This window comes from Meles meles, chromosome 14 (genome assembly GCF_922984935.1).
Source record: "Meles meles chromosome 14, mMelMel3.1 paternal haplotype, whole genome shotgun sequence".
In the NCBI taxonomy this organism is placed as follows: domain Eukaryota; kingdom Metazoa; phylum Chordata; class Mammalia; order Carnivora; family Mustelidae; genus Meles; species Meles meles.
The window spans coordinates 4,615,601-4,627,624 of NC_060079.1; the positions used below are offsets into that span (position 1 = coordinate 4,615,601).

Sequence of the window (12,024 nt, forward strand, 5' to 3'; positions counted from 1 at the left end):
TATTTCTACTCTTTTGGCTACAGTAAGGAATCTTCTGCACACATGATTTTGTACATGGGTACATAGATAGTGAAGAAAAATTTCCAGAAGGGAGATGGCTGAATCAAAGGATCTGTGAATTTGTGATTTATAAGTAGGCATTACCAAAAGTGCCCTTCTTAAAGTCTGTGTCAGTTTCATCTCCACAGTAATGTATGAGAGCATCTGAATTCTCCAAACTCTAACAGTGTTTTATATTATTTTTTAAAATTTGTCAAATTCATAGGTAGAAAATGGTATATCTGCAGTTTTTTTGCATTTCTTTTATTACAAATGGAGTTGAGCATATTTATTAATATTTAAAAACCATTTGTATTTTCTGTAAACTATTTTATTCTATTGTTAGTATTTTTGTTTTTTCCCCCCAGCACTTTAAATATGTTACTCCACTTTATTCTTGCTTGCATGGTTTCTGAAGAGAAGTCCAATGTAGTTCTTACCCTTGTTCCTCTACAGGAAAGATTTCCTCCCCCTCGTAGCCTTTTTCAAGATTTTCTCTTTGTCTTTGTTTACATTGCAGACATGGAATATGTGTTGAATATGAGATACACTGTAGATTTTTTTGTTTTTATCCTACTTAGTATTCTCTGACCTTCCCAGATCTGTGGCTTAGAGTCTGTGATTAATTTTGGAAAATTCTTCAATGTTATCAAGTATTTCTTCTGTTTTTTTTTCTCTCTTTTCTTCTCCTTCTGTTATTCCCATAATGTGTATGCTACTTCTTTTGTAATTTTCTCACAGTTTTTGGATAGTCTGTCCCATTTTTTCTTTCTTTTATTTATCTTTGCATTTTAATTTGAGAAATTTCTATTGACATATGTTCCAAGCTCACTGGTTCTTTCCTTGGCTGTATTCCATCCACTGATGACCCATCAAAGGCCTTCTTCATTTCTTTTGCTGTGTTTTGGATTTATCATACTTCCTTTAGATTCTTTCCTTTAGTCTTCTTCTCTCTGCTTGCATTACCTATCTGTTCTTGCATGTTATCCTCTTTGTTCACTAGAGCCCTTAACTTATCAATCATAGTTATTTCAAATTCCTGGTGTGATAATTCCAAAACTTTTAATTCTTGCTTTGTCTTTTCATACTCTGCTTTTTATTTTTTTTTAAACCTATGGTATGCCATGTAATTTTTTGTTGAAAGCTGGATATGGTGTACCCAGTAAAATTTACTTAGGTAGACAAGCCTTTAGAGGAGATTTTATATTTATCTGGTGTGGAGTTAGGCTGTTGTTATTGTTTGCAGTAGCTCTGGGTCAGGGGCTAAAATTTCTTTGGGTGGCCCTGTTTTTGTTTCCCTTGTTGTCTTTGGGTTTCCCTAGAGATTTCTAAAATAGGGTCTGAGTCTTATAGTTCTTTTAGCTCTAATCCCTCTTATTATACAGGAGCCCTTTTGATGTCCTGGTAAGATGTAGGGGTGGGGGATGTGTTCTATACTCCAATGACTAGGTCTCAGTCTTTTAGAAAGCCCCAGCTGGGTATTTCCTTTTCCCCACAGTGAAGTCTGGAGGGTGCTGGAGTTGGATATTTCCCTTCATCAAGTTTGGTTAGGTGCTGGCAAAATATCTTCCTTTGAGAGCAGATTTTGTTAAGGAGAACAGAGAACTCCATATTTTAAAATGGCTATTTTTTCCCTTCCCCTGAAAGAAGCAGGAAGGAATTTTTTTCAGATCTGTGAGAATGTGGTAGAACTCCTGGAGGTACAACTCAGGAAAACATAGGGGCCCTTCTAACACTAGGCCTTTTCTGAATTTTTAACTCTCATACTTGTCCAAACTGAGTCCCCAGGAATTAATTCATGAACTATAGTTTAGTGTTCCTACTGATACTGGTTCCAGATGTGGGCTTCTGCTCCAGTAAGGAGTGATTCTCTATCTCTATCTGTCTCTTCAGTTTTCACAGCAGCAGCTTGTCCTGTGACCTGAATTCTTTGAGGGATCTAAGAATAGTTGTTTGCCTTGGTTTGTCTAACTTTCTTCTTGTTGTGTGGAGTGACTTCCAAGTTTTTACATGTCAGACTGGAAAACAGAAGTCATATTTTTCTTATTGATTTATATGAGCTCTTTATATATTATGGAAATGAGTTATTTATCTTGATATGAGATGCACACTTTTTCCATTTTGTCATTTATCTTCTGAATTTGTGTTTTCCCTCCATGCAGTTAAACAAGTGTTTTGTTTTGTATGTGGTAGAATTTGTCATTATTCCCTTTTAGGCATTTGGGTTCTGTGACACAATTAGTAAGAACTTCACAACTGAGATTATGAAGGAATTCTTCCTTGTTTCTTTTAGTACTTGTTATTTTTTTAAAAAATATTGAAATATTTGCTCCATTTAGGTTTTATCCTCATGTAAAGTATGAGGAATAGATACCACTTATTTTTTCCCCAGTTGTCTATTCATTTGTTGCAAAACCATTCACTTAGTAGTTCACTCCCTGCTCCCGCCCCCCCAACCCCGTCCATGATTGTTTATCATGTATTACATTATACTATGAATTTAGGTCTATTTCTGTGATTTCTAGTCTATGCTATTGCTTTATCTCCTTATTCATATGCTAATTTGAATAATTCATATGAAAACACTTCTTTGAGTATTATAGCTTAAAAATATTTAAAAATATGTGGCTAGTTACTCTCCTATTTTTCTTGTCAATTTCAAACATTTTTTTGTCAACTTAAATTTAATTTTCTATATTAACTTTAGCATCAGGGTTAAGTGTTCAGATTAATTTAGGAATGATTGCATATTTAGGAAATTGAAGTTTTTTTTTTTTTTAAATCTAAGAGCACTGTATGCCTTTGTTTGTTCAAGTCTACTTTTGTGTCCCTAGAGAACTTTAAATGTATTTCTTCATCTAGATCTTGCACATTTTTGTTAATTATATTCCTAGGAATTTATTTTTCTTTCCCTCACCCCTATCGTAACTAAGGTCTTTAGTCTTTCATTATGTCTTTTAACTGGTTGTTCATATATGTATATAAGCTATTTGCTTCTATATATTTATTTTATGGAAACATGCCATTTATAAAAATTTAAAAGTATATGTCTATTATAATAGAAGGCAGTGTGCATAATGGGGGTCTGAAGTATGTGAACTTGAGTCCATCATTTATTGACACTGTAGCAAAAAGCATGCTACTTTATATATATATATATATATATATATATATATAATTTTTTTTTTAGAGAGGGAGGGAGAAAGAGAGAGCGAGTGAGTGTGAGTGCAGTGGGAAAGGGCAGAGGGAGAGGGAAAGAGAATCTCAAGCAGCCTCCACTCTCAGCATGGAACAGGACTTGGGCTTTAGTCTTATGACCCTGAGATCATGACAGGAGCTGAAACCAAGAGTTGGACACTTAACCAACTGAGCCACCGAGGTGCCCCTTATTTAATCTATATAAGTCAGTTTTCTCACGTGTAAAATGGGATAATGATAGTACCAATTTCATAAGGCAGTTTTGAAAATTAAAAAGGTAAGGCACAAAAGCACTTAGTAGATTGGAACATAGCAAAGGAGTCAATAAATGTTGACTACAAGAGTTCTTTCCTCTTATCAGAATTCTTAGCCATTGAAGCTTAGATGTAGTCCATGGGATCAGGCTAGTAACAGACTTCAACCTTCCTAAACACTCCTCTTCACTCCACACTCACCACAGTTCCCAAACCAAACGGCTGTAGAGTGGGGTGGGGCGAATGGGGGAAATGGAGATGGAAGGGTGGAGGCCCCGTTATACCTTTATTGGTGTAGGAAAGGAGTGAAAATATTCCTTGGTGATGTGCATTTGGAGGGTCCAAAGAAAACAAAGAAGGAGACACATGTTAATGAACAAAGCAGTAGAAGTGGACAGAGCACTTTTGTCCAGTGTTCACCTTAAATTTGTTGGTACTTCCTAGCTTACCGGCCATTTTTACATAAATGTATCATGAACCCATATTTACAGCCCCTCACCCTGGGCCGGTGAAGGGGTATGGGTAATCACAGGGAGCAGACTGTGGTAATGTGGGGTGGCTGGAGAAGCTGGTTCCAGATGTGCTGACCCCTATTCCAGAGCTCATTCCTCCTCACATACATCTCTCTTCATTTACCTCATAATGATGCCTATTTGGGTCTAAGCACTAAATTAGCAGCAGAAAAGACAGATGACAAACTGGAAGAGGAGAAAAGGAGAGGGATTAAAATATTTTAAGGAGAGCATAGGGATTGAAATGAGTATAGTGTTTGTTGAATATCTCTTGGGCCAAATTCTAGGGGGAACTATGTGAGGATCAGCATAATAATATTGTGTGCTGCCTGTTTTATGTGCATTTTTCCTTTTATTCCTAACAACAATCTTCCCAGGCTGGTGTTATTAAGCCAATTACACCACGTGTCCAGAAAGCAAGGCCTCATTCCTCTTGGAGCTTAACATCTCTGTACTAATTGGAGAAGACTTGTAAAACATGCATACAGGCGTGGACGTAGGAGCTCAGGATCATGGCAGATCAGGAAGTGAATCTTGAGGAAGTCAGCCAGACAGAGCCAGTGGAGAGAGTTCTGGCAAAAAACGGGATGTGATCAATGAAAGGAGGGACATTGTTTGTATTTCTGTAATAGGAAAACAGGACCAAAGAGAAGAAGGGAGAAACCTGCGGGGCAAGTTCAGGGGGCAAGGACGCAGCAAAAGCTTCCTGCAGGTAGAGTTAGGGATGCAGATGAAATGTGGATTAAATTCACTGCAGTAGAAAAGGGATGCTTGAGTAGGCAGGCTGCTTCTAACTGGGAAAGTGCGGTCTCAGCTACTTAACCCGCTCTCCCACTGCTGCATCCTTTTAAAGTGACAGTCACAAGGCTGCGGGATTCGGAAGCGGAAATGGTCATTGCTCATTGGCTCACAATCTAAATTCAGACCGAAAGAATGTGGTTGGAGACAGCTGGTGGAAATTGTCCCAGTCCTGTCTTCAGTGGAAATGTCCACGTGCTGCTCACGTCTTCACTTATCTAGCGTCTCCCTCTCTCCATCCCTCCCGGTCCGCCTGTTTCTCGTTATCAGGTTTTACAAAAAAGTAATCCACCCGGCACTCTGTACCGGAGTGGTCCAGGGACACCCAAGCTTAACCCAGCGCTACTGGCTGCCTCCGTGATTAATGCCAGCTAGTCGGGTGGTTTATGAGAAGTGACACTTCCTCCCCGGCTTCTGGTATCTGCCACTGAGCAGTTAACGTGAAAGCCCACCGTCGATGTGACCGCTGTAAATACCACAGGGCAGGGCTCTGGTGCTTCATAAACACGTAAGCACGACGCACGGAGTCAGCCCGCGGACACCCAATGACCTGGGACTGCGGCAAAGGGGTGTGGGAATGGCAAGAAGGGAGGACCACCTCACCCCTCTCCTTCCTCTTTGCTGGGGCCCAAGCACCCCTGCCGCCCCGAGGGCAGAGGAAGGTCGCTCCAGGTCGCCGGCACGTCCTGCGCCCGAGATATCTGCAAATTCATGACTCCCTTTCGTCTTCGGGCGAAACCCTTCCGTCCCTCGTGGGGCCAACCCCTGTTCTTCACCTCCAGCCTTTAGCGCACTACTGAGGCTCTCCCTCTCCCACTCCCCCAAAAGGATGTTTCCCTTTCCCACCACAGGGGTCCGGTCTCTGCTTCCACTTTGCTTCCCATTCGCATGTCCTGCAGTCTGGAGACGTGCTCAAGTCTCGGCAACTTTCACCATTTTGACCCGAGAGTCGGGCCATTTCTAAGACAATGTGAACAAAGAGGAGTCGGGAAGAGAGGGGCCCGCGGGCGGCCTGCGGGGCTAATGTGTGCGCGCCCGGGTGTTGGGGACCGGGGGCGATGAGGGCGCCGCTCAGGGGATCCCGGCGCCTTCGGGCTGTCCCGGACACAGAGCGCACAGCCTCCCGGCTCTCGCGCCGGCCTGGCCGGGTAGGGCTCCTGGAGGCCCCGGGTGGCGGATTTCTTTGTCCCGGCCTGTGGCTGGGCGCGAAGGCAGCCGGCCGCGAGCAGAAAGCTGAGCCTGGGCTTTGGAGCTCAGGCTTCCACTTGCGGCCCCGCGAGGCAGAGCAGGAAGGAGCGGCTGCGGGCCCCAGGGCGCCCCTGCCCCCCACGCCTCGCGCCCACTCTCCCGCTCTGCGGCGGGCTGCAGACCATGGTGGGGGAGACACTGGAACTCCTCTTTCGCTTCCCCAACAGCGAAAACAGGCTGAAACAGCGAGGAGTGGCACAGCTCTCCCTAATCAGCGTGGTTGGGGGAAAGCGAAAGCCCACTGGCGCACTCTTCTCCACCCCGACTCTCCAAAGATGCGCGCGCTAGTCGAACTCGGGGACAGTGGCGGTTCTCTGGCGCCCCCCCTGCAGACTGCACCGCGGCGGCCGGGACCCAGGCGGCGGGGCTGGACCTAAGCATAGCCCCAACGGATGCCATCAGGAAGCCCAGAACAAAACGGTGGCCACATCTGCCTCTGGGTTTGCGTGCGCGCGCGCGTGAGTGTGTGTGTGTGTGTGTGTGTGTGTGTGTGTGTGTGAGAGAGAGAGATGCAGAGAAAGAGAGAGATGCAGACACACACACAGGACGCACACACGCTGGTTCACATCCATCCGGCTTACCTGCAGTACAGTTTGCGCTTCTGTGTGTGTCTGGCAGAAGAATGAAAGAGAAACTGCGTATCCATTCAAGCTCACCGAATCAAGCCCACTTCCCTCCAACTCTTTCAACTAAGTTTTATTTTGTAATGCACTTCAAATTAGAGTCCTTGTGAAAACTAGTTTCCCAATTGTAGTCTGAACCTCCATCAATGTATCGAGCAAGATTTTAGGTTACCAGATTCAGTTCCGCAGGACACTCAGGGCTTCTGCCTCCAGCCTCTCTCCATGCATCTTTCTTTGTAAAGCAAGTGTACCGCGGCTGTCCCCCAGAAGTCTCGTGCTCTGGCACGCTGCGCCGGGCCTGCGGCAGAGCGGCGCGGTTGGTGAAGGCGGGCGCTAGGACCGCGGGGAGCCCGGGCGGCCGCGGCGCTACCTTAAACCCAGCCCAATGCCGCTGCCTGCGCCACTCTGCGCGCCGGCGGGGGCTGCGCAGGAGGAGCGCTCCGCCCGGCTACAACGCTCCGCGAGCCGGCGCGGCAACACCTGTTCGCGGCAGCCAGGGCGGCACGCGAGCTCCCGGTCGTGGCTCTCCTCGCTCGCCGCTCGCCACTCGTTCTAAGCCAATGGACATCTGCCGAGCCTCTGGAGAATTCTGGATACTAGCTTTGGACGCCTAAAGTTTTTTCTTCTTTTTGTTTTTTAAAAATAATTATTATTTTTGGAGGGGGGACCAGAAGGGGAGATTTTGTCGCCGCCGCCAACGTGAGATTTTTTTTTTTTCTTCCCCTTGAAGGATTCGTGCTGATGTCTGCAGAGTCGGTTAGAGTAAAAACAGCGCATGCCTTCCTGGAGTCGGGATCCGTAAATTCTGACGTAGCCCGTGCATCTTAAAAATCCCTATAATAACGCCTAGGCATTTAAGTTGCTATGGTCATTCTGATCTCAAACCAAATGGAGAAACTACGGATTTTTTTTCCTTATTACGGTCGGATGGGATGAAGACCTTCCTGCCTGCTAAGAGCTGGGGATCTATCTATAGAGATACATAGATATGTTTATCAATATGTCAGTGTGTGAGTATAAAGTGGTGGTTTCTTAGACTATCAGTGGTTTGACCTTGAACCTGTGCCAGTGAAACAGCAGATTACTTTTATTTATGCATTTAATGGATTGAAGAAAAGAACGTTTTTTTTTTTGTTTTTTTTTTTTTTTCTCTCTCTGCAACTGCAGTAAGGGAGGGGAGTTGGATATACCTCGCCTAATATCTTCTGGGTTGATACCGTCATTATTGTTTATTCCTGTGCTCCAAAAGCCGAGTCCTCTGATGGCTCCCTTAGGTGAAGTTGGGAACTATTTCGGTGTGCAGGACGCGGTACCGTTTGGGAATGTGCCGGTGTTGCCGGTGGACAGTCCGGTTTTGTTAAGTGACCACCTGGGTCAGTCCGAAGCAGGGGGGCTTCCCAGGGGACCCGCAGTCACGGACTTGGATCATTTAAAGGGGATTCTCAGGCGGAGGCAGCTATACTGCAGGACTGGATTTCACTTAGAAATCTTCCCCAATGGTACTATCCAGGGAACCAGGAAAGACCACAGCCGATTTGGTAGGTATACCATTAACCCTTTAGTGTCCGTGCGATGACATGTTCGGGTTATAACTACCAAGAAGGTGGTGGCCGGGCGGGGGATGCGGGAAGGGAACCTGTCCCTCTGTCTCTGTCATGCCAGCTTAAAAAAAAAGAAAAGAAAAGAGAAAAGAAAAAAAAGAAAGAAATGAAAAAAGAAAAAAAGGAAAGAAAAAGAAAAGATTTAAAAAAAAAAGAAAGAGAAAAGAAAAAGCCTCGGTAATTGCGGATCTGCCGCTGGCACTGATGCAAGTCTACATTGAAAGCCCCCCCCCCCGACTTTTTTGAAAGGAGGGCATGATTTATAAATATAACAAAAGTCTCTAGTTCTTTTGCATCAGATACTCGGGAAGATCGGGTTTAGGAAGTTTCTTTTGAATGGACTGATTCCACGAGTTTAAAGCTTTAATCATTAACTACTGAGAACTTGAAAATGCATTTTGCTGAAAGCAGTGGTTATCATCTCGTGCCCCAATGAAGTTTTTGCTCCTACTCTTTTTCTTCTAATAATTATTCTGCCTGAATTGTAAATTAAGCGTATTGTTTATTCCCACCCCGAGGGTCTGAAAACCCCGTAGGCGAAGGTGGCTGATTGTTCTGTTGAGAGGACTAAAGTAATATTTTAGACTCCAAGAGCAGCAGAGGCAGAGGAGCTGGGGGAAAATGACTTAGCAAAGGGCGGAACGCTCACCAGGGGCGTTTGTCCTTGCAGCTATCAAGTTATTACCGATGCTCCATATTTCTATATTGTGCAGCCCTATGTGGGTTTCCTGGGTGGCTCTCTGGTGTGAGTGTGTGCGCGCGTGCAAAAGCTGTGAGCTAATTTTAAAGGGCATCTCGAGGATTTCATTTCCCAAGGAGGGTACTTGTGACTCAGCATTGAGGGCTGCAGACCCGAGTGCTGTTGACTCTGCTCACTTTAGTGCCTGCACACACGTGCCTGCGGGGCCATCCTGAGCCCAGCAGCACAGTGTCAGCGCGCACAATACCGATGGGGGACTCTCGGGTGTTTTCCTTACTTACCAAAAGGAAAGCGCCAGTTGGACAACCAGACTGTTGGAAGGAGTTAACTTCTCAGTGAACCCACCTGACAACACTTAAACCAGGTCGTAAAAAACAAAGTCCTGTGGTGATTTTTCTTCCTCATGCTTTAATGCCAGATGTTGAACACAGCCTAAACTATCTGTTTAGGCTCGTGGGGCTGTATATGATGCCGGAAGGTGAGGAAGATTCAGGCCTGGAATGGGGATAGTCCCAGATACACGAGGCCCAGGATTTTCTTCCTTTGCTTACCAGGAGCCCAAGCCCCAGGCTGAACCTACTAGTGTAAATTTCTGGCAGTCTCCGCTCTGCTAAAAAAAAAAAAAAAAAGATAAAAAGGCAAAGCTGTCAATTTGCTTTGCAATTATTGAGTTGAAATATAACGGCACCCCCCCCCCACCTCCCCGAAATAAACTCAGCTCTGGTTGTTGCAAAGCGAGGACTAAACTTTACTAGAAGTGCTGTTCTATCTGGCCGCTTTAAGGGCTGCTACAGTGCCTAGCGTTCAGTACCCGAACAACAGGCAGTGGGCGGCCGTGGGTGGGACAGCCGAGTGTGCACCCGGCCGCAGCGGGCACCCTCTGGACGTCTGCACCGCTCAGGCGCTGATGGTTCGTGGCGTGGGCTGGCGGCCTAGGTGCGCCTGGAGGCAGGAGCCCCAATCCTCCCGCGCTCCCAGCCGGCAGGTGCGGAGTCGGCAGCCCGGGCCCCCCGGCGCACTGGGCGGCCGCCGGGCCAGCTCCGCGCGGTCCTAAACACGCTCCGTTTCCTTCCCCCTTTCTAACCCGCTGGAGTGCGCCCTTCTGTGCTGCAGGGACTCCTTGTGCCCGGGGGCGACGGGCTGGGGCTGACACACTTCTGACCGTGTTTAGGGAATGAGAATTTTTTTGCCCAAGTTTAGTCCCTTCGCTTCCTCTTTGTGTGTGAGTGTGGGTCCGGCGGGACTGACTGCCGCCGCCCCGGGCAGCGCGGTTGTTTTTGGTGTGGGAACCGCCGGAGGCGCGCATAGCGGCGGGAGAGTTGGTGGCGGGGACGGAGGACCGGCTGGAGGTTGTGCCCCTGACCTCCCCAGTGCTATCTCTGACCCATCTCCCTCTTCTGAAGCACGCAGCTCGGTCTCGGAGAGTCGATGGCTCCGCTGTGCCCGGGAGGTGGGTCGGGGGGCCCCCGCCGACAAGGCCGGAGCCACAGGGGAAGGGGTGGGGGGGACAAAGGGCCGCGGAGGCGGGCGGAGGGGGCGGTGAGCTATTGTTAACGGCGTTCCGGGAGCAGAGCTCGCGGCCCGTGGGCCTGCGTTTCAGCTCCCGGGCTTGGGCCCCGGGCCTCTGGGCCAGGGGGTGTGGAGGAGGGAGTGTAGCGGGATAGACCGCTACAAGGCCGGGGCAGCTTCATTGTGTGCAATTTAGTCGAGCCCTGCCTTGGAGAGAGCGCCTCCGAACCCCGGCGCAGCCCGACCGGGCCCCGGCGTGGAGAGATTATGGGGTGTTCCAGTTGGGGTTCCTACACGTCCCCCGCCCCCCACGGGCCTTTTTTTTTTTTTTTTTTTTTTTTTAATGCAGTCACCTTTAGGGTAAGATGTTTGCTGAATGCAGTCATTAGAAATCCAGTAAGTGCCACAGGGGAGAGTGAGGATTCGAGGGTGGTATTATGGAAACCACGAGGGTGGAGAGAACCCAAGAGGCGAGTTCTGGGGTCAGCGGACAAGGACTGCTGGTACAGCAGCTGAATAGAGATCATAAAACAAAAACTAGACGTCGTCACCCCCTACCCACCCCCAATCCTGGAGGCTGGAGAAAGGTGTCGCCAAGGAAGTGACATGTCTACTCCTTCGACTCGCTAGGCACTGTTGGCTGGTTTGGTAGGGGCAGTGCGGGTGGGAGGGGAAGACAGCCCTGGCCCGGGTTGGGGGGAAAGGTCAACGAACAGGCGAGCTCGGGGGTCGGCGGGGAGCTGGCTGCGGGGGGAAGGGCGGGCCTGGCGCTCCGCTGTGCCACTCACCCTCGTTTGGATGGAGCTGTGTGGGTGGCTGTGCGCAGTGGGGGTGGGGAAGGAGGGTGAGGCAGGAGGGTTATTTAAGTCTTTCATCCGGTTGCAGAGAGAAGCGGCCCCCGGGGTGACAGCAGTGCCGCGGTCTCCCGCTGCTACCGCTGCGGCAGGTCCCAATATTAGCAACCTCTGCAGCGAGGTGCGAGTGCTGGGAGCCTCCTACCCCTGTTTTCTCAGCCCCGCCCGGAAGGAGGGCTGGGCTCTTCGGCGCTAGGACCCGGCGGGGAGTGCGAAGGGAGGGCCGGGGAGCCAGCGGGCTCCGGGTGGGGGCCGAGGGGCTGCGGCAGCTCGCCACACCTGGCGCTCCAGCTAGCTCCCCGCAGCCTCTCCTTCTGCCCTCCTCCCTCCCTTATCTGCAGCCTCGCTCTCTTCATCCTGGCTCCCTCCAGGGGACTTTGTTTTCACCTTTTTCTCTTCCGATTCTCTAGAAAAGAGTAGCCGTAGGTAGGGAATGGGGGTAGGTTTGCACCTTGATTAAAACAGAAGGTGCATTTCTACGTGCTATGACCCGGCAGAAGGAAACGTGCTGGAAAATGATTTTTGCCACCCCCATGCAGCCGCAGGTGACTGCAGCTGCTGGCAAGCTTGGCGGTGACACAGCAGCGGCAGTGCAGAGGACTGGGGGGGCGGGGGGAATATTACTGTTGTCCCAGCAGGAGCTGCGGCAGTGACAACTTAGGTGGGACCTTGAGAGAGCCCTTTGTTT

The 12,024-nt window shown here is 48.4% G+C and overlaps 1 protein-coding gene across 1 annotated transcript in view; it reads left to right on the forward strand.

Annotated features, from left to right (window-relative positions):
* The first annotated feature begins 7,100 nt into the window (after positions 1–7,100).
* The window catches only part of FGF9 (fibroblast growth factor 9), a 31,834-nt gene continuing 26,910 nt past the window's right edge, over positions 7,101–12,024 (forward strand). Inside the window, exon 1 of the mRNA XM_046028118.1 lies at positions 7,101–8,210. Within this exon, the coding sequence (XP_045884074.1) occupies positions 7,934–8,210 (277 nt within the window). The 5' untranslated portion in view covers positions 7,101–7,933. The remainder of the gene's footprint in view (positions 8,211–12,024) is intronic.